This window comes from Pungitius pungitius, chromosome 16 (assembly GCF_949316345.1).
Source record: "Pungitius pungitius chromosome 16, fPunPun2.1, whole genome shotgun sequence".
Classification (NCBI taxonomy): Eukaryota; Metazoa; Chordata; class Actinopteri; order Perciformes; family Gasterosteidae; genus Pungitius; species Pungitius pungitius.
The window spans coordinates 1,263,179-1,283,539 of record NC_084915.1 but is presented as its reverse complement, the minus strand read 5'-3'; the positions used below and the strand labels follow the sequence as shown (position 1 = coordinate 1,283,539).

General features: G+C 41.6%; 2 protein-coding genes across 4 annotated transcripts; both read right to left on the bottom strand.

Moving 5' to 3' along the window:
* Window positions 1-4,330: 4,330 nt before the first annotated feature.
* On the bottom strand, window positions 4,331-13,883 carry acer3 (alkaline ceramidase 3). 2 transcript variants are annotated; one of them, XM_037467872.2, is made up of 11 exons: window positions 13,672-13,883; window positions 11,972-12,082; window positions 11,753-11,805; window positions 11,481-11,533; window positions 10,477-10,558; window positions 10,326-10,361; window positions 9,058-9,116; window positions 8,830-8,931; window positions 8,444-8,548; window positions 8,131-8,176; window positions 4,331-8,023 (listed from the first exon to the last, which is right to left on the bottom strand). In XM_037467872.2, exons 1-11 carry the CDS (start codon window positions 13,772-13,774, stop codon window positions 7,970-7,972), a joined length of 804 nt encoding a protein of 267 aa, XP_037323769.2. In that variant the 5' UTR covers window positions 13,775-13,883; the 3' UTR covers window positions 4,331-7,969. The 2 variants fall into 2 exon arrangements, with proteins under 2 accessions (XP_037323769.2, XP_037323770.1); XM_037467873.2 differs by lacking the exon at window positions 13,672-13,883 and adding an exon at window positions 13,346-13,431.
* Window positions 13,884-14,769: 886 nt separating this feature from the next.
* Window positions 14,770-20,361, bottom strand: serpinh1a (serpin peptidase inhibitor, clade H (heat shock protein 47), member 1a). Of its 2 annotated transcripts, none has more exons than XM_037468175.2 (5): window positions 20,170-20,361; window positions 17,916-18,523; window positions 17,730-17,828; window positions 16,413-16,645; window positions 14,770-16,333 (listed from the first exon to the last, which is right to left on the bottom strand). In XM_037468175.2, exons 2-5 carry the CDS (start codon window positions 18,511-18,513, stop codon window positions 16,031-16,033), a joined length of 1,233 nt encoding a protein of 410 aa, XP_037324072.2. In that variant the 5' UTR covers window positions 18,514-18,523; window positions 20,170-20,361; the 3' UTR covers window positions 14,770-16,030. The 2 variants fall into 2 exon arrangements, with proteins under 2 accessions (XP_037324072.2, XP_037324073.2); XM_037468176.2 differs by having other exon boundaries at window positions 20,177-20,361.

Below are 20,361 nucleotides of genomic sequence, written 5' to 3'. Positions count from 1 at the left end.
TTTAGTTTACACAAAACTGCAGCATTACAGTTATTGATGGTATGCCTAAACTAAGATTGGGTGTCGCCCTTTGATACCTAACTTAAGGAACATACAAACATGATTGACATTTCTGTTGATTTACACAATTTATCAAATATCAAACCAATGTTTTATATTTTTACTCTAGGGAACATTTCAGATGGTATTCAGAATATTTTGAGTTTTCTTGGTATTGTGCAAAATGCATTCAAACAGCATCTAGAGATAAAATTGACTGAAACATGATTTAGCACTTTTGAATTAACATTTCAATACCTAAATAACTAAATGAGTCCAAGTGAAGAAAACCCTTATCAGAATGAATAAGAAAATTATTGAAACTTGAAATCAAGATATTTCCAACATTATCTTGTCAGATGGACTTGGGAGCAAAGTGGCACATACCTTACCAATGCATTACTAGGAACTTCAGTTCAATTATCTCATTAAATTAGCATGTCAAAAGCTGCTTGTTTTTTTTTTTTAAATCTGGTGCAAATCAGGTTATTTGGCAAAATATCATTTGTTCCAAAATATAAAATAAAATATGGCCACATAAATATATGTTTTAATTTAATTTGTGTAAATTAGTGGGAAAGGATATTGTGCCTTATATGGAACTGTATTTTTCTTTTCTTGTCTTTTTTGACAGGAAGCAGCACATGAAGCTGGGGAAACATGTCTCTGCCTCTCGCTCCATCAGCACCGGTTCCTCCCAAGGCTCTGTTTTTCTCATCTACTCTTCTCCCTCTACACCAACAGCTGCACCTCACGTCACCAGTCCGTCAATCTCCTGAAGTTTGCAGATGAAACCACCATCGGACTGTAGGTGGACTCATCCGAGTCCACCTACAGGTCGCACATTGTCCAACTAGTGATGTGGATGTAACAATGGTTGTGGATATCTGAAGGAATGCAGCCCAACCTTCCCTGTCGACACTGTGGAGTCCTTCCGCTCCCTGGTTCCATTACATTGCAGGACCTCAAGTGGCAGCTGAACATCAGCTAGTGAAATAGGTCACTTTCCCTAACACATGCAGGTTTGGACTTGGCATTTTAAAATGATTAGGTGAAACATATATTTCTACTCTGCAGCTATCAACTTCTCTAATTCCTCACTTGTGAGAGCTTACGGAACTACTATATAAATCAGGATTGTCAACATGAATCCAAAGATTACGCTGAACAGACAAAAAGCTTATTTTGACATTTCTGATAATAATGATTAAGATAATGATGATGAAAGCCCTCCAAGGGGATGGTGCTGTGCCCTGGATGAAACTGCATTTCCTCATGTAATGTTCAAAGGGGCAAATAATTGTGTGTAATCATTCCAGACACATTGTAATGTAGACACTTTGACCTCTCATCAAAACAATCCAATGAAAAGCCACTTAAAGTTAGAGTTCCTGCTTGGGACTGAATGAATCCATGTATTCAAACTTAACACAGAACTAGTTGTCTAATGCCACACAACAGTGGAGGCAAACCTGTCACCGTGTTATTAGTTAACTGTTACAAAAAAAAAGGTTATTTGGCAAAACTTGTGGAGGCTGCACTACTGAGAGATCCATTTTGTGTACACTTACGATCAATGTTTTATTGTCTGTTTGGCATGGTGCATTATGATTGAAAGATGCCATGTACTATTTCTTCTTTTCCAATAACGGTTTATTAACTTCATCCCCCAATACTGATACAATACCATTGCATTGAAAACTAAAAAGCGTTGAAGAGGTCATAAGTAATATCAAATATGCATACATATTCAAATGCTAACATTTAACAGCTAAAGTTGACTAGCTCTCCTGCTGATTTCAACACAATTGCTGTCACTGTTTAGCGTTAACAGGGAGAAATAAAATTGCACAAGAGTGTTCAAACGCACATAAAAAAACAGAATATAAAAGATATATATATATCTTTTTTTTTAGTATTCCTAAGAGAACAAAGAAATGTGGCAACATCAGCAGTGACGTCTTTCCGCAGGTCTGTCAAACCACTGATCCGTCTTTTCAGTAACTGTGGCATTCCCAACATGAGTCAGCTCAGTGTTGACGAGTCGTAACCCAGATTAAACCGGTTCTAACCTGGGACCAAAGCTCACAGCATAAACACAATCTAAATCCAAGTGTCAGTAAAACAACTACTGTGACACAGAGTCGAAGGAAGTGTAGGGAATGATGTTGATTAGAGCTATTACACACAGCCGAGAATGAGTCACCTTCCCTTTGTCGCCTCAGGCTCAGACTGGGTTTCATCAAATCTGATATCTTTATCAGAAAACACATGGTGCAAAGTACACTGCGAACTCCTTTGGTCAACATGAAGATGCCAAGTCATTTCAAAACTACACAGCAAATTTCAGAGAGTTAAATTGACTCTGCGAGATTCACTTTTAAATCTAAGCTGGTGTTTATATTGTCCCAATCTTGTCAGTGTTAAATCACTCAACAAAGTGTTAATAACTCTACTAAGTGTTGCAAATGAATCTGATCTTGACATAATAATGACTCCAGCTCTTTCGTACAATTGACTCTGTAAGAGTTGAATCTTTTTGCAGTTTGATTTCAACTCTGCACTTTCACACCGGAAAATAAACTCTAAGGATTTTGCTGTGTAACTTTTATGACATTAAAGCTTCCCATCAGTTTTTTAGAAAATCAGGAAGAACAGCAAAGAGCTATCTGCATGCCAGGCGGTTTGAGGAAGAAGGAGGAGAGGGGGGGTGGGGTGAGGTTGGGTGGGGTCTACAGATTGGTCATCACATCTCAGAGGTTTTTTCCAACTTTTCCCAATAAACCAACGCAGTTGTTTCAAGCCAGGCCATGAAAACCTGTGACAGCATGACTGATGCGTGGAGAGCACCGCTATATTATCAGCATCGACGAGTGACTGGTCTGTTCCATAAAAAATATCACATGTTGACTGTTCATACAGTAACATACATACAGTAAATGACAACAATATGGAATGTTACGCACAATACGCTCTGTTTACGTATGATGCACAGAGAAAAATGTGATGGTGCTTATAATTGCTGTAATTACCGATGGTACATGGATGTCAAGGAATATAGAGTGCATACTACGTGTCCATGTACTATTCGTCTCATTGCCGCTGTATCACAGGTTGAAGCTCAGCGAAGACAACGGAGTGAAGGAAATGTTGTAGCTTGAGTGAAGTGTTTAGATATCCAGATGAGGTCTTGGATAAAACAATTGTGAGATCTTCTACTTCAGTAAACTTAGCACTACTACCAGTGTTGTGCCTGAACGCGTTCATTGAACGATAGTTCATGAACTCGTTCATATTTTGGGTGAACGTGAACTGAACGTACTGTATTAATGCCCGATGAACGTCACTGTGAACTCGTTCATTCTGGTGTCTGAACGGCGCGTTCTTTCAGGTTAACATCGTTCAAATAGGTTGCCAGATTTCTATAGAAAACACACTGTAAACGCGTCTTAATAAGTAGCGGAATAAACACCCAATCTGGCAACACCAGCCTCCAGCGTCGCACCGCGCATGCGTCATAAAAAAAAGAAATGCATGGAGGACAGCTGTGTGTAGCAAAGAGGCGGCGTATAATAATTTAAATGAGTTTTATGAAGGAGGAATCTGACCTTTCTTTGCAAACATTTGCACCTTAATGATTACTGTCGTGTTTTTAATAATAATAATTCCTTATTTAAAAAAGACCATTCAAGCAGCATGTGTGTGAGAATGTACTGTAGGGGTGAACGCTGCAGCTGCTGCTAGTGTGGAGTGAATGGACAGCAACATTAAAGCAACAATGTCCCCTCAATGCTAATGTAAACCCTGGTTGGATAAGGATTCAAAATTGGATATGAAGATTAAATCTGATGCATAGCTTCAGTGTTAAAACTGATCAAATAATTGCTGTCTGTGGTTCTAAAATAAAATAACTAAAATAACTGAACTAGTTGAAACTGTGAACGGCAAAATATTTAAGTTTGAACTGAACTAGTTCATTTTAAAATTTGTGAACTGAACTTTGAACTAGTTCATGTAGAAAGTGAACTTTCCCAACACTGACTACTACAGTGAACAAAATACTGGTACAAGTAGTTTTGCATTCAAAGTTATACTTAAGGAAAAGTACTAATTTATTCAAAATAAAATGAAAGTACCAAAACTAATTTGCTGAAATTGAGTCCATTCATCACTATAATGTCGCAGTTGCTGCTGAAGTTGGTGCTCATTATTTATCTACATGGTGGGTTGCTCAATGTACAATAATGCAACATAATGTATTCATTGATTCATATATTTATTAATTTGCATCTGTAAAATATCTGGTATTAGTCCCCAAAATGTGTGGAAGTAGGCTAAGAAGTACATTTTAAAATAAAGTAAAGTCTAAAATAGAAATAATATGCATGTAACATTAAACTGCAGGTAGGGTAACGTTGCCAATACAATGAAAACCTTAATGACCAACTGATGTACAACTGCATCCACAGTGTAAAAGAATGAGAAACTACAATTATTACAGTTCAAAAGTTGAACTAACTAACAGTTAATCTGTATTCAATCGTCATTTATTCTGAACTGTTATCAAATATACCGACACTGAGATCTCACAAATTATGACATCAAGATGATTCTACTAAACCTTGGAGTGACGAAGTAGCATTCTATTGATTTGAAAACCCATCGGGCTAAAGAGCTTATGTGCAGAATCTCACAATCAAGTACTAGAAGAAATACATTTACTTTCAACCCATGCAAAGCAGTGTAGCAATACCACATCAAACAACCTACACATAGAACACTGGTCCAGATATTCTGCAAAAAAATAATGAAAAAGACTGGTTCAACCCAATACTAAACAAAAACAAAAAAAAATCATAATTATGACTTATGATATGGAATAAAGTAACTAAACTAAAACAAAAAATATATATTATAGTGGTCCAAGCCGTCCCATCTCCTGAAAAAAAGACCATAGATGGAATTTCCCCATATACAGTAGGCCTACACACTTGGCTGAAAGGTGTTACACGATTCTAATAGATGTAAGATAATATATATATATATATATATATTGTAAATTGTAAATGCTTATTAATATTATATTCACCCCTCTCCATTAAGTTAAATAAAAGGTTTTGATCATGGTAAGCTGTTGCCTTTGTTTCAAATTGTAAAGGATTTAGATCCAAGCCACACAGTGGTTTACTTATTACTTGTTTGAACTCTTCACGACCACTATGTGGTACTTATGTTGGTCTCTAATAATCTGCAAATAGTGAAAAGCCTGGCTCTTTAGCATTTAATCAAAGTCCCTGCTGATAGGTTTGTTACATACAATTGTGTCTTTCATTGTAATCAAAGATGTAATATAACACTGCGCTTAATATCAAAAGCCATAATACACCATAAAAGGATTTTAACTTCATCTGTAAATTGTTCCCAGTGTCCAGTAGTATTCCCACAACTGTCATTATGCTTAGTCAGTGTCTTTGCACCAACACGCTTTACTGCACAGAGCCATCATCACAAACCCTGTGTAAACACACGCCTACATCCATTCTGAAGTCTGTGGCCACTTCCTCATGACAAACCCATGCCAATGACTAAGGAGCTAGTGACGAAGGAGCAAAACCTTGAGTAAGAGTCCAGGTGACACACATTCCTGAGCGGGCTGTGGTGTTTTTAGTCCGCAGTGAGGCAAAAACAAACTTCCTCATCTTCTGCATGGAGTGGGTTGCTGTTTGGTAAGTGGTATGCACACTGGTGGTTGGTCACACTGTGACTCATTTTGTTGAGAGGGTGTTTTCCCGTGTACATTAACTGCACCTTTTCTCTTCTGTTCTTGGACCCTCGCATGTATACAGTTTAACCCCCCCCCCCCAAAAAAATAATCTTTAACAGGAACAAGGGAAAAAAACGTAGGGAGATATCTGAATCTAGTCTGCCAGTCAGACAAAGCAAAGCTGATCCATGGGGGTCAACAATGGAAACCTGCCCGCACCTTAAGTGGGCCACAAAATGACTCCTTGGAGCTGACTCAATCCACCCTCCAAACGGTAAAACATTAGATGTGATAAGATCTGTAGATAAAGGAAGCGTGACTCACACGTTGGTGTTACTGAGATACATTTGCTGTTCGGGGCGGCTCTGCATGAAATGAGAGACGTAATGTGGCTCCACACAGAGGACGAATGGTCAAACACATTTTCTTTTATTTGACAATACAGGACATGAGTCTGGCACATGACCAGAGTCTGCTCCTCCGGCATCAACACGTTTTGCACTAACAGAAACAGTTAACGTCATGAGAAGGACCTGTGGCAAACATGTTGGACACAAGAAATGAATAACAGAGAAAAACCGAACCAATCAAATTGAACATTTGATTGGTTCTGTTTTACCTTTGACTGCAAGGATAACAAGTCTCTCTGACAGGGATGTTAATGATAGTTACACATAGACATTTGAACAATATTAATACTGTTTCTTTCCCATGTTGTGCTTGTGAGTAACTCTTGTTTTACCCTGTAGTTACACCCAAGCAGTGTGACAGAGTGTGTACATGCATAATGCGTGCTGTCTCTGTAGCAGTTCAGGAGGCCCACAAACAAACATAAGCTGTGCGATGGCCACCAGTTCCTGGAGGCTCCTGGTTCTGTTGTTACCATTACTTATCCACGTACTCACATACTACCTATAAATCCTCCCCTTGTTCCACACCACAGGGCCCTCACAGGAGGGCCATGTCAGAGATACTACGAGCACTACTGCAGGTAGAAGGTTTATCAATGCACACTGGCGTGTTTGGCAATGTCTGAAATCAGCTGGAGAATGATGCCACCTAGCGGTCGTATCGTGAACTGTTTCCCGGAAAGAACTTATGATGTAAGATAATATGTGCTAGTGGACTCTTCAGCTTAATGCAACGGTGTAAATAAATGAAACAAAAAAGGACTTAAATAAGCGGCATACAATAAAACGTAACCCTAACCCTAAGTTCTACTTTAACACCTTCAATTACCGGAAAATATAAATTAAAAAAAAGGACATCTTTCCCTTTAATGTCCCTTTGTGTTACACATGTGCGAGACAACATGTGCAGCGTCACTTTAAAGACTGAAAGCAATCGTGTGTCCTCGGAAACTAAATCTGTGTGTGATTTTCCTCATGTTGATAACCTTAACTTTGTCCCTAACAACAATAACACCATATGTGATGATGTTGCATTGCATTTCTTTCTGGAATACAAGGAGGTAAAACACTGAGAAGCCTGCCATGTTACATGAGCGTTTTGAATCTCACAGCAGACTTGGCGGAGGAAGAAAAGACAAATTGATTGTTCCCTTCTTGGCATGTTTTAAGAGGAAAACTTAAAGTAAGGTACGGTAAAAAATTATGGAGGGTCTTCCAGTCCAGACAGCTGTGCTAAATAAACACATTCTCACTTTCACTTTCTAGTTGGCACCTGCTACCGAAATGTAGTGATCACATCTAAAATCAATAGAATACTCCTTGAATCCGGATGACAACACTGTGTAAAAAGTAGACATGTGAAAACGTCTTAGTTACACTTTAGTTAAGAGATCTATGTCAGTGTATTTAGCCTTTCCATGTCCCTAAGCCCTATGTAAAATAACAACCATAACCCATATATACCACTGTCCTACACATCATAATTGCATTTCAATTGAATGAGAAACTACAATGTTTACACAAATTTAAAAAATGCTAATTCAACAAATTATGAAACAAATCTTCTGTTTCTTAAAACTTGATTCAGTGCTTTACTGTTCTTAGAAGAATCTCCACGGTGCAGAACCCAAGGGTCCCTAGCGGGGTGCCCTCTAGCTGTGGGCTGAGTTCCCGTCAGTGTCTCTGGCAGGTCCCTGTACTGATGGTGTCTGGGTGTAACAGTCACCGGTCTTCAATCGGTCCCTAGCCCGTCAATTCAACTTGTCTTCTGTGGGTCAATGTGCAGCGTGGGCCAAACTCCACAAAGGAACTGGACATGGATAAGAGAGGGAAGTTCATGTAGGAATCCATACACAAATGAATGAATGCATTTAAATCAAAGGTGCAGGGTAGAGAACGGCTGAGTGCTGGACATACCTTTACATTTGGTCTGTGCTTGAGGTAGGTTGACCTGATCTGGAGGCTAAAAGAAGATCAACATTCAATTTGAAAACCAATGAGCACGTCTCACTACATCCACATTACAGTTGTATTCCTCCAAAAACCAGTCCGTTTGTCATCCCTTCATAATTCTATCCTAGTCCCGTCTAGAATCCCAAGACGGATAAAGTAGAGACACGTTTGAAGTAACATTCATGAGAATTGTCGGACAGACAACCTGAAAACATCATTCCACAGCCGGGCATGATAGTCACTACAGCTCTCTCCTGTTGCTGAAACACAATCTCACCTGAGAATGATGTGCAAGTAGGACCCGAGGCCTGTGAAGATGTGCCACCAAGCATGGAACTGGGTCACTACTCCAACACCAGAGGGAAGCATCTGCCTACTGGTTCTAAAAGACCAAAGGAAGTCCACACTCAACCACTTCTTTTGCAATGTGAATGAAAACACAACCCTGCATGTACACATGTTATGTAGACAAGCTGATGCCACTTTGAGCTGCCTGACTTGTCCTTGAGGAGATTTTTCTTAAGATGTGACATAAAGGTTAATATCACAGAACATTTTCCACACCACTGCTTAAATGGATGATGACCAACTCAGAATCTCACAATCAAGCATGTCAATACATAATAACAAGACTGAAGGTGTTTTTCTAATGCAGATACTCACCTTAATGTGTCACAGAAGATGTTGTCAATGTTCCACAGTAGGAACCCTAACAGGAAGACTCCTAAGGAGGTGTAACACAGTGGCCGGAGCCATGGGTACATCCTAAGAGGGAAACAGAGGAAAACACCTTGAGCAAGATGTCGTTTTAAACGTATGATCCTAAAATCCTAAAATGCATGCTCAATGAGCATGCATTTCTTTGATATGGTAATGTCCTTTTAAACTTACCATGTAACAATGAAGACAGATCGCATTACTAGGCAAGCCACGAGAGCGCCATACATGACCTAGAAGATAAAAAGCAAATGTTCAAACATCCAACACTTTCTTTGGGTTCAACAACCATCGAGTCAAAACCACTTCTTTAGTTTTGTGGGCTTTAAGTCATTGTATAGTAAACATGAATTGAACTATTCTCTTATATTATGGAACTTTATTCAGGTTTAATAATCCTGATAATGATTACGGGATGGAAGAAAGCATCACTTGATTGAGCTGTGAACTAAGTCACTGTGTGAAATGAGAGGTGACAAGTAGAGCTGGTTTGATTGAAGTAAACACACACACGTGTACATGAGTGGCTTGTTACATTCCACAAATCCACTTAAATTAGCAAAGTCAACCTAAATGCTACATGCATTCATTATTCTATCTACTGAAAACCAAACACTTCTCAAACCCCATTGAGTTGTATGATCAATAAACAAAGTCGGTTCTAAAGGGAAACCGGAGTGAGCTTTGTCACACTTTGCTGCTGCTATGAAGCAACACATACACACCTTGAGACTGAACATTTACATCCAGACTTGTTGTCTGTTCTTATCCAGGCTGAGGTCTTTCACTAATGGCAACTATTTCAGCAACTATTTTGTATGATTTTATACAACACAATAATTACAACTTTGTTAAATAATGGCGCGTCTCCATTGCCACGTTTTTCATATGGAACTATTCATTATTTCAAAGAGTATGATCCTTTGGTGACATGCCATGAACAGTGCTAGGTCCCTTAATTCTGCTGCCTCCTGTTGTAACAAGAGACTCTCCTTTCTGTATCTCCGAATTAAGAAGTTCAGTATAAGACGCATGGGGCAGGACTCGTGGCTTTGAAAGCACTCATTGACACCAAGGTGCATTCCTCATGTCCACGCTGGTCATTCCCTCTGTTATCCCAACTCAGCACGCTCGTATGAGCACAAAGAAAGCAAAGATAAGAATATAAGATGCTCTTTCACAAGGTCCAGTGTTCCCTGTTATGATCCCACAGGATTCAGCATTGAGTTTGGAACATAGCGAATGCTACATAAACAGTAAAAAATGTGAGATGTTGCATTAGTTAGCATATTCAATTGAATTGTATACAAGCAGTTTAGGTGCTTTGTTGGTAAGCCCAATATGTTTACACAAATTAAAGTGTGACTGGAGGCACACTGAGCCCTCATAGCAAACACCGAGCAATCGTAGCCAGTTGAGCGTGACGAAGGGCACACCCTCACCTGGTGGAAGACCGGCTCCTTCCACTGCAGGTACACCTGCCAACACAAACACAGGAGCTACTCAAGAGGTTATGATTATGAACATGCTTCGTTTTCATTGTGGTGAGAACAAAAAGATCACCAATGTCACAAAGTGGAAGTGGGTACTCACCACAGTGACTGAGACACTGAAGATTAACAGTAACGTGATAGGTAATAAACCCACTCTGTTCTCTTCTTTGAAACACTCGTATCTGAAAAAAACCCAGAAAAGTTTGTGTTTTTTCTTAACTAAACATTAATCATACAGAGCATGTAATAACCTGCACAGGTGCAGATCTGGCTGCTTTAAGGGCCACATTGTTCTAGCCTTGCTTCCCACAGCAAGCACCTACCACCCAGTTGTTATTTTACAGTAGTTTAGGATTCTAAGACCTTTCTAACCAAAAGGTCACGTGACTGCCTCCAGCCACCTTGTTAATGTTTGGGCTGTAGGGCTGGGCGATTTATACATAATTAAATATCACAAAAATTTCCCCAGATACCTCAATGTCAAAACAATATTGCAGGGTCAACCATCAGTACCTTTATAAAACATTTACACAATGAGCTTTCTGAAGAAAAAAATCATCAGTAATTTGGGAATAATGAATAACCTCAAATAATAAATCTGATCCAACAGAAACGTTACTTTACTGTAGCCTTTAAAACCAGAAAAAGACATGTGATATTATGGTATTGAAAGTTCAATATGTATTGCCCCATATTGTGCAGAATAGAAGGAGATGGAGCTCTAAAGCATTTTGAATCTGAAAGAAGCATTCTCTAGGTGGCCGACTGCTGCGACCGCTGGTGATGTTGCAAGGCTAGTCAAGCTCTCGTGGTGACCAGCTGTCTCTGGATGAACACAGCTCAATGCATCATTTCGGTGTTCCAATTCACCTACAACCATGCACACATGTAGGACAACAGCTGTAACATGGACCTGAACACTGATGAAATGGAAGACGTTCTCATGTCCAGTTTAAAACCAATAGCCACGAGAAGATGATACACCACTTTCTTGGAGTCCATAAAGTAATCAGTGAGGGATTAATTGGTTCGTTTAACAGCCAATATCACAAGAATTCTGTTCTCAGTGAGAGTCAGTCGCTGCTTTAACAGCAAGCCACTTACAGACAGTAGACGAAGACGCATGTACTATAAATCATTGGCAACTCGTCCAGTAACTGCAGAAAACAGAGAAACACATGTTACTGTCAATCTAAGATTACATTGCTTCCACATAAATTCACATGGTGTTTGGCAGAAGAGGTTTGACCTGATAAACCCATTACAGATATTTCGCAAGACAACAATAAGTGTGATGAATGAAGTAAAGGATTAAAAAAATAATAGTCTCTCATTTTGCTGACATAATACAATTTTTGTTTAGCACAGCATCTCACCTGCATCTCATAGATCAGCGTCATGTGGAAGCACCAGGAACCCACACCAACAGCTGGCCGATGCACAGACAACAACACAAAACTTTACATCTGATAGTCAGGACATTCTCAAGTGTACGAAAACAGGACAGACAGCCACAGCATAAACAACTCCATGTTGGATAATAAGTACGATATGTAAAGAAGAGCTAATGAATTGTGTGGCTTCAATAGACTGACCTGCCAGTCCGAGGAAAGAGCAGATGTAGCGGAACTCCAGGCCGTCTCGGAACGTCTGGACGGCCCCGTAAATGGGAGGAAGAATCATAATCAGGTTGCTGACTGTGTTCCCTGTTCAAAAGAACCACAGAGACAAATGACACGTCTGTAGAGGCAAAACAATTATCAAATAGTATTACAAAGAGCCATAACATGATTCAATATGTATGTGTAATCATGCTTGCACCTTGTGCAAAGGGTGTGATGGTTCTGGTTTTCACACTGACTTGCCTGACTGTTCCACTAGAGTTATGTCTATAAAACACAACGCATAGTTTTCATCCATTATCAGAACAATATCTCCTGGCACAAAGTCCCTCTGTGACATCACGGAGTTCAGTGAGAAACATTACTTGATTGTACAGCAAATGAATGGTAGCCCTCTAATTCTCTAAGAGCTAAACTGAAAACTACATGCCACTAGAACCAGGAAGTAGTAATATTAAACTCATTCTGCCCGTGCTTGTTGGTATGTAGACGTCCCCTTAATCTAAAGGTGTCTGATGTTGTTGCCTGTCTGTTTGTGTGGACTTTGGTTACTGATAATAGTAATAATAATTCAACATAGGAGAATTATATTTTTCACATTTCCATGACAACAGCAAACATGTGAATGCAATCAGCCGCCTGTGTGCCATATGACAGACTCTCTTCCTGACCAATGCGATACAGATTATGCACCAAATGAGGATTAAATCCCATCGGTGTACCTGGTCTTTTCCACGTGAACAATGCCACATTCCAGCCTTTGTAACCTGAGTCCCTGTTAAAATGTCTGCTCAGTGTCATCTGTGCAAACAAAAGCTGAACCACTGTCATGGTTCTTGATGCGCAGCTTTCACACCATCGCTTGTGTTGTAGAAACAATGAAACCAATGTCCATCCTGTGAGGGCCAGGAGGCCTGCAAACATGGCTTTGTGTCAAATGTAAAAGTAAGTGTTTCACTACAAGGGCGGGGCGTGAACAAAATACACAGAAGATAAAAGAGCGATAATGTAACTCAACTCTGACCCACTTGGACTAAATGTTAAAGCCGTTGGTCCTCAGCATACAGTACACTGACAATGATACGGACAAGAGTGTTCCTTCAATTCTACAAGCTGTCAATCCAATGCCGTTATTCAGAATACACGCGCTGTACAGAAGAACATGGTGTAAAACACTGCCTTTAGTTATGCTCGGTGTAATGAATGTGTGTCCAGTAGTAGTCTGGCTCGAGGCGTTTCATGTTTCGCGGACACAGCTGGTTTTGGATCGGCTCGACGATCTTTGGATCTCAGACCTCTGAATCCTGGGAAGCTGGGTTCCTGTTATTAGAAAACGAAAGCCTTTACCCGGATGGTGGGAGGAAAGGTTTCCTTGCGATGAGAGACACACGGGACCGCGTTACGGTAACACCGCCTGGTCACTACACGACTAGACATGTTTCCGAACGTAAAACCATGTAATACGTCCGTAATGTGTGGGCGTCAGCGAGCCCTCCTTAGCTCGAGCTAACAGTTAGCTTAGGTTGTACTACGTAACGAGCCGAGGTAAAACGACAACACGTTATTATTCCAGCTGCAGCTCGCGCACCAGGAGCCACGCGACGGAGCCGGTCCCCCCTCCCGTGTCTGCCCACCGTCCCCAGCGCGGACAAAGGTCGTGATGTTTCACTTACAGAACTCGGCGATGTGAAAGGAGGCGACATAATTCTCCTCGCACCAGTCCAGCGTTGAGGTTGGCCGGCCCCAGTAGCCCTGCCTGTCCGCCGAGGGAGCCATGATGGAAGAGGAGGAGGCTGCGGCTGCTAACGGGTTCGTAGTGGCATCAGCACGGCGGAGCACTGCGCGAGCCCTCCCCCTCCTCCCATTCCCTCCCCACCTCCTCCTCCTCCCATTCCCTCCCCACCTCCCCCTCCTCCCATTCCCTCCCCACCTCCTCCTCCTCCTCCCATTCCCTCCCCACCTCCTCCTCCTCCTCCCATTCCCTCCCCACCTCCTCCTCCTCCCATTCCCTCCCCACCTCCCCCTCCTCCCATTCCCTCCCCACCTCCTCCCTCCTCCTCCCATTCCCTCCCCACCTCCTCCTCCTCCCATTCCCTCCCCACCTCCTCCTCCTCCCATTCCCGCCCCACCTCCACCTTTTCTTCGTGCGATAGGGACACAACAAATGCCAGTACAAGTGCAACTAAGGCGGGTACAACCCTAACCAAACATAACCCTGTGACGCGGCCCCTTTATCACAAGATAAATGTGTCATTAGCGACTCACAGTAACATTGCAAATGCAGATTGTGGGGAGGCAACACTTTGGTACAAATTCAACTGTATTTAAATATAATGCATAACGTTTGTAGCCAACCTGGTAATATTGGAAGAACCCTGAATCAAATACAACTGTTTGTTTTATGTTTATGATGTTTACAGGAGGTGGACCCTGGTGACATACAATTCTTATTATAATAGGGTATTACACAAAACACCTCTAAAGTAATTTATTTACTTACAAACTGAAAATAAATACTGTTTTTTTCCTGTAAAATAGTTTCACACCTGTTCTTTATTGTAATATCAGCCATAGTTTGATATCATTTATCAAGCTGTTCCGACAAAGGAGAAACACGGGTCCACTATTCAGTAAAGAGGAACAATGGGACGTCTCGCATATCATATTCAGCTTCTGAATTATTCCACACTCATTAGTGAAGGACATTTAACATCAACAGCTCCTATGATCTCTTTTCAGGCAAAGCAGCTCTAGTAAAAGCACGGGAACACCCGATTTATGATGTGGTTGCCGCAGTCTTAACCGAGAAATTTCCATGTGACAGAAACACTTTACAACTGAAGATCATTTACATTTATTTAATGTTTTACATTATAAGTCTCAAAGTCATACTAGTAAAGACATTTAGGAAGCAATGTAAAGGCCTAAATCTACTCCCTTCACGTCATAGTTGTATAGCAAAATATAACTATTGACATGGTACCCCCAATATGTAGTACTCCAATAATTGTTTTGTGATAGTTATGCAATTGGTTTTCTTTATATATTAAACCATTTGGTCTCGGCCCAGTGTTTGAGTGCTCGCAGTCAGCCTCCTGCTATCAGTCAGATGTGAGGTTGATGATGTGGCTTCTACCCGCGCCTTGCTCATTGGAGCCGCTGCCAGACCTATCCGGATGTTCGCTAACATTGGTGTTTTGTCTAGCTCTACCACAACAAGGACACAAGATGTGCCCTGGTGGAATGTTTCTCGTGTTATTGAGCTGGGAACTCCCACCCGACCTTAGCCTCCCCGACCCACCTTAGGCCAAATAGCACCTGAGTCAGCGAATTAAACAGGTAAACTGTTTGAATAACTCACACGACGGACCATGTCAGCACATACTATCTGAAATCATGATGAGCTATGTTTCTTCCCACGCTTTTATTGCAAAAACTGGAAATTTGTAACGGTCTAAAACAATGCATGTCTATGCTAGATGGGTTATAAATTGTTGTCCTTAAATCTGCCATGCTTTGGTTTGTTTGACAATGTACTCCAGTGCATTAAAGATGGGCCAATACTAAGAATAACAGCAACGTAGCATTTTGGTTCAAACTAAGTACTCGTGGCAGAAAGCAATGCAAAGGATGGGTAAACAAATACGAATATCCTCGGGGTTGACAAATTAAAGCAGCCATGCTCAAAAAATGAAACATACAACAACGAGCACCATCAAGTAGGTGTACACCTTTTACAAACATTGTTAAGACTTGCTTAATAAGGGAATCATACTTAATGTAAGTCTTATGTCCATACTGTAATGGGCCAAACAAATAGATATCTGAAATTCTTCAAGTTAAAAGAGGAAGGGACTGCAAAGAAATACTTTGATCACAAAAACACAGGATCAAATGTTTACATCTCTTCAGCCATGTGCTGTGGAACGTTGGCATGTGACGTAAAGGAATGTGCTTTCATTTTTCACTTTCACTCTCAGTATGTCGAAAATATATAGACACCTACACAGCGAGGCTTTCAAGTGAGTGAGGTTACAGCTCATCCTTCATCTTATCTCCCTTTGGCCTAACCATCCGGCCTATGAACAGGATGGAGTTTGTGTTCTGGTCCTTCACCAGGAAGATGAAAGGGTGGTCGGCATAGAACAGTTTGGGGTTTTTCAGTTTGTCCGTGCCAAAGAGGCTCATGTCCATCTCGTTGCCGTCGGTGTCCCATTCCATGGCCGAGGCGTGGAACACACTGGCCAGGTAGAGATCCTTCTTACCAGAGATTTTGGACAAGTCAGCTTTGGATTTGTCCACGGCCTCCGTCAGCCCCAGCTTCCCGAGGTGTTTCTGAACAGGAGCAGATGTTTGGATTTTGTAAAAGAAGCTTGACACAGAGACTGAGGTGTCATTCTTTTGCATGTCCTACCTGCAGGTTGTGACTGACTTCCATGCTGACTTTGGGCAGAGACACGGCCACCGCTGTCTGCTTCAGCTTCCCCATCCACGTATCCAGCTGCTTCCTGGTCAGCATCTTCTCCAGCCTCTGCAGAGGTTCCACTTGCTGGGGCATGATGACCACCAGAGTGGACTTCTTATGAGCCAGAGGCATGCTAAGCACAGTTAACTTGTTGGTTTTGTCATCGTAGAAGCCATAGAGTCCTGAGGAAACAAAACAGATCTTTGAAATATCCCTAATCGGTTGTGTGTCTACGATGGACCATCCCAGATTCCATCATTCACGCCCTCTGTCTAAAAGACACACATGTGACTCTATTTTGAGCATTGATGAGGCTACCCACAGTGAGTCATCGCTGACATGTTTGAAGTTACCCAACTGTAATTTTCGCACTCAAACAGACACGGCCGGAATCTGGATGTTCTATCTGCAATGGTCTAGGGCAGGGGTGTCAGACTCACTTTGGGTTTGGGCCAGAGACTGCCCACTTTGATATCAAGTGGACCAGGCCAGTATATCCGGTCATTTTCATGTGGCACGCACTCATTCTCACAGTGATTCGCCTACAATTTACTCACCCGCAGCTCACTCACACAGTGCGACCCCCGGGAGACTAATTGGGGATAGCAGCTATTTATAATATACTATCTACAGTCCGGCCAGCTGTAATAATAATTATATCATCCTTTGGGCCAAAGATAAATCCACTTTGAGTTTGACATATGTGGTCTAAGGAAAGGATGTTTGTTAAAGACCACTACAAACAGCATTAGATTAAAATACCATCGAGGGAAATAAATTGCTGGGTTGGATTTGTGGTTATTTGCAGTATTCCATGGTAAATGGTAAATTGACTTCTACTTGTATTGCGCTTTTGACACAACATGTCGTTCACCCATTCACACACTGATTCTAAGCAAGTCCCATTTAGCCATCATACATACAACCTGAGACAGGAGCAATTAGGGCTTTGACAGGAAAGTTCTAATTATAATTAGGCTCTCTTTATACAGTCCTTGATACATTTCAGAATCTCAAAATGTTTAGGGCTTAATACATGTAAATGTAAATGAGCGCTGCAGCGATGACATTCTTTTGTAGGCCAAGCCCAGGTTACACTGATTTCCTCGTCAATTTTCTTTTCGCATTTTTGATTACTGCAAGAAAATAAACTTTAAAATGTATGATTTTTGAGTTTAAAAAAAATGTATTTTCCATTTTTTTCCCAAAATGTGGATGCATTCTTTGAAGTGTCCAATGTGTTGCGTCTGATCCGTGTGATCCTACCTGTGCGGTGCATCATCTGCACTGAAACGGTGTAGCTACGGGGCAGCATGAATCCGCGGTTGTCCACCATCTTATGATGGAACTGCTCATCCCAGTGAGCTGTGAGACACAACAGAAACAATTCCTTCCAAGGGCATTCCAAGAAATACCGCTGCACACACACACATCACGTGCCGGTGGACTCACGTTTGAAAAACATGGCATTGACGATCATCGCCCCGTCAGTCTGCTCCACATCCTTGGTGACCTCGGGCAGCTTGCCATCGGTAGACTTGGCCGCCCACTCGTTGATGGAGCTCGCGGCGCTCTTCTTATCCAGGAAGTTTATCTTGGAGTAGTCACAGTTGTAGTGCTTTTGGCTGCTCTTGACGAAATCCTCCACGAAGGTGACTGAGCTGGGTCCGTACATGCGGTTGCTGATCTTCCAGGTGACATTGCGGGTCTTGGGGTCGCTCACCTCGGTCAGGAGCTCTGCCAGCCCCGAGTGTAGCTGCTCGTCTTTGACTTTAGCCGCGTTCAGAAGGGTTTTTATCTGGGAGGAAGTGGCCGCTTTGCCCCCTAGAGCCACCAGCCCCAGAGAGGAGGCCACGACCACGGGGGATATGAGGATGTTCTCCACGCTTTTTTCCTTGGCCATGTTCTGGTAGAGACTGAAGGCCAGCTTTGCACTGGTGTCTGCCAGGGTGGTGGCGTGTTTACTCAGCACCTGCTCTGGTGAGGCCGAGGTGGCGGCGGTTGCTGTAGTGGCCAGGAGGACCAGGGCTGCCAGGTTGGGGACCCACATGGTGCTACGCCTTGGAGGAAACCCACGAGAGGACATGCAGGCAAACATCAGTCAATCATGTGCTGACCTGAGAAGAAGGCCTCGGCGATAACTCAAAATGAGTACTTTTTGTCTTTCAATGTATTGTGAAACACACATTAGGAACAAACAATCCCACCTTCATCTTCAGACCTCTTCAGACTATACCTCTAAAACACTAACAAATTGTAGCACTTAAAGTGAAGTTATAATGACTCTTATCTATAACAAGTTGTAAATCGGCTTATTTGATGAAATTGCACTTTCTTGTTTCTTGTTTGTATCCCTCTGGTTGAAATGCACTTATTGTAAGTCGCTTTGGAGAAAAGCGTCAGCTAAATGACATGTGATGTAATGTAATGTAATAATAATGAAATACAAATTTATAACAATCGATCAGCACATACCAGCTCAAATGTCCGATGAAGTTGGATAATGTGACACTTGATTTCCCAAAGGAGTTTACATGCTAGGGGTTAATAGCAGGGGCGAGCTGGGTTACCTGATACCCCTACAGTGCAATCTAACCTAGTCGACCTCAAGGCAAGCCTTACAAAACAGCCACGTAGGCAGCTGCAGGATGCAACTAAGCCTAACATAATGGTCAGCCTGGTCCGAGTTCTTCATGTCTGAGCAACACAAAACATTTGTGATTATGAAAAGTGTCTATTGGGGAATATGAGTGGCTGATGCTGATTGGCTCCTCACTGTGTCAGAGATGTGACCACAGGCTGACACACACTCAACCAAGGTCCAGTCCACGTATATAGAGGGCAAAAGTGCTTTTAGTAAGAGCACATTTGTGCATGTAGCTAGTGATTGTCTTAGTTTTCTCTAGCTATAAGAACATGTCTGGGTGTGCATAGATAGATTAAGTGGCTGAGCAGCAGCCTCCAAGTCAAATGAATTAAAAGAGTAGAGTGGCAAACACAAAGTCTCCTTTCAGCAGCGTCGTAGACAAGTTTCAACAGGCTCACAAAGAAAGACCGGAGAGATATCCCACCAAGATCCCTTTAAAACAGATATTTTGTTTCCATTATTCTTGTCTTTTGTTTAAAGTTCTTGAAGATACATTTTTTCTGCGTTGCAAGTTAGAACAGACCAAATACCGATAAAAATATTCATCAAATACTGATGATTTGATCGAAGTTGTGACATGATAAAAACATGTCTATAAATGACCCTGTGATTAACATTGCTACATTTGGTTGGGGTGTAATTTCGTTATTAGGTCCAGATCAGCTCCATTCCTTGATGAATGAAAGATGATGTTGTGAAGTTTCAAAGTACAAAAGACACTGTAAATGTAGCGGTCATCAATAAAAAATAATGTATTTGAAATATGTTGGTATGATTTGTCCACTACGGTAAAATAAATGTTTCAGATGAAACCAGTTGAAAAGTTGCTGCCAACTCTCTTGAATCATTCTTTTCTGACTTTGAGAAACATACTTTTCATGTTTTATTCTCTTTGTTGTTATGTAAATATAGCAATTGGAAAAACCAAACTGCGGCAGAATGTTGAACGGATTATTACAGATGTGACTCTGTGGCCTCTTTTCACATGCCTGGGCATTTCCCACCAGTCGAACACTGCTCTGCAGTCTCCCTTCCCCCTCTCTTCCTCTCAGTACTCACCACTCACTTTGTTGGGCTTTCAACGATTCAAGCAGGTTCTCCTCAAGCTTGCGTACAAATAGATCCACCCGTGCTGATCTGCTCTATGTGCAGTTCATGAATGCAATAGTTTGAATCAGAGTTGTGAGTAAAAGTTGCAGGAGTTTCCATTAAAGTCCGTGCACTGGGATCTTCCTCTCAGACTGGTCCCAC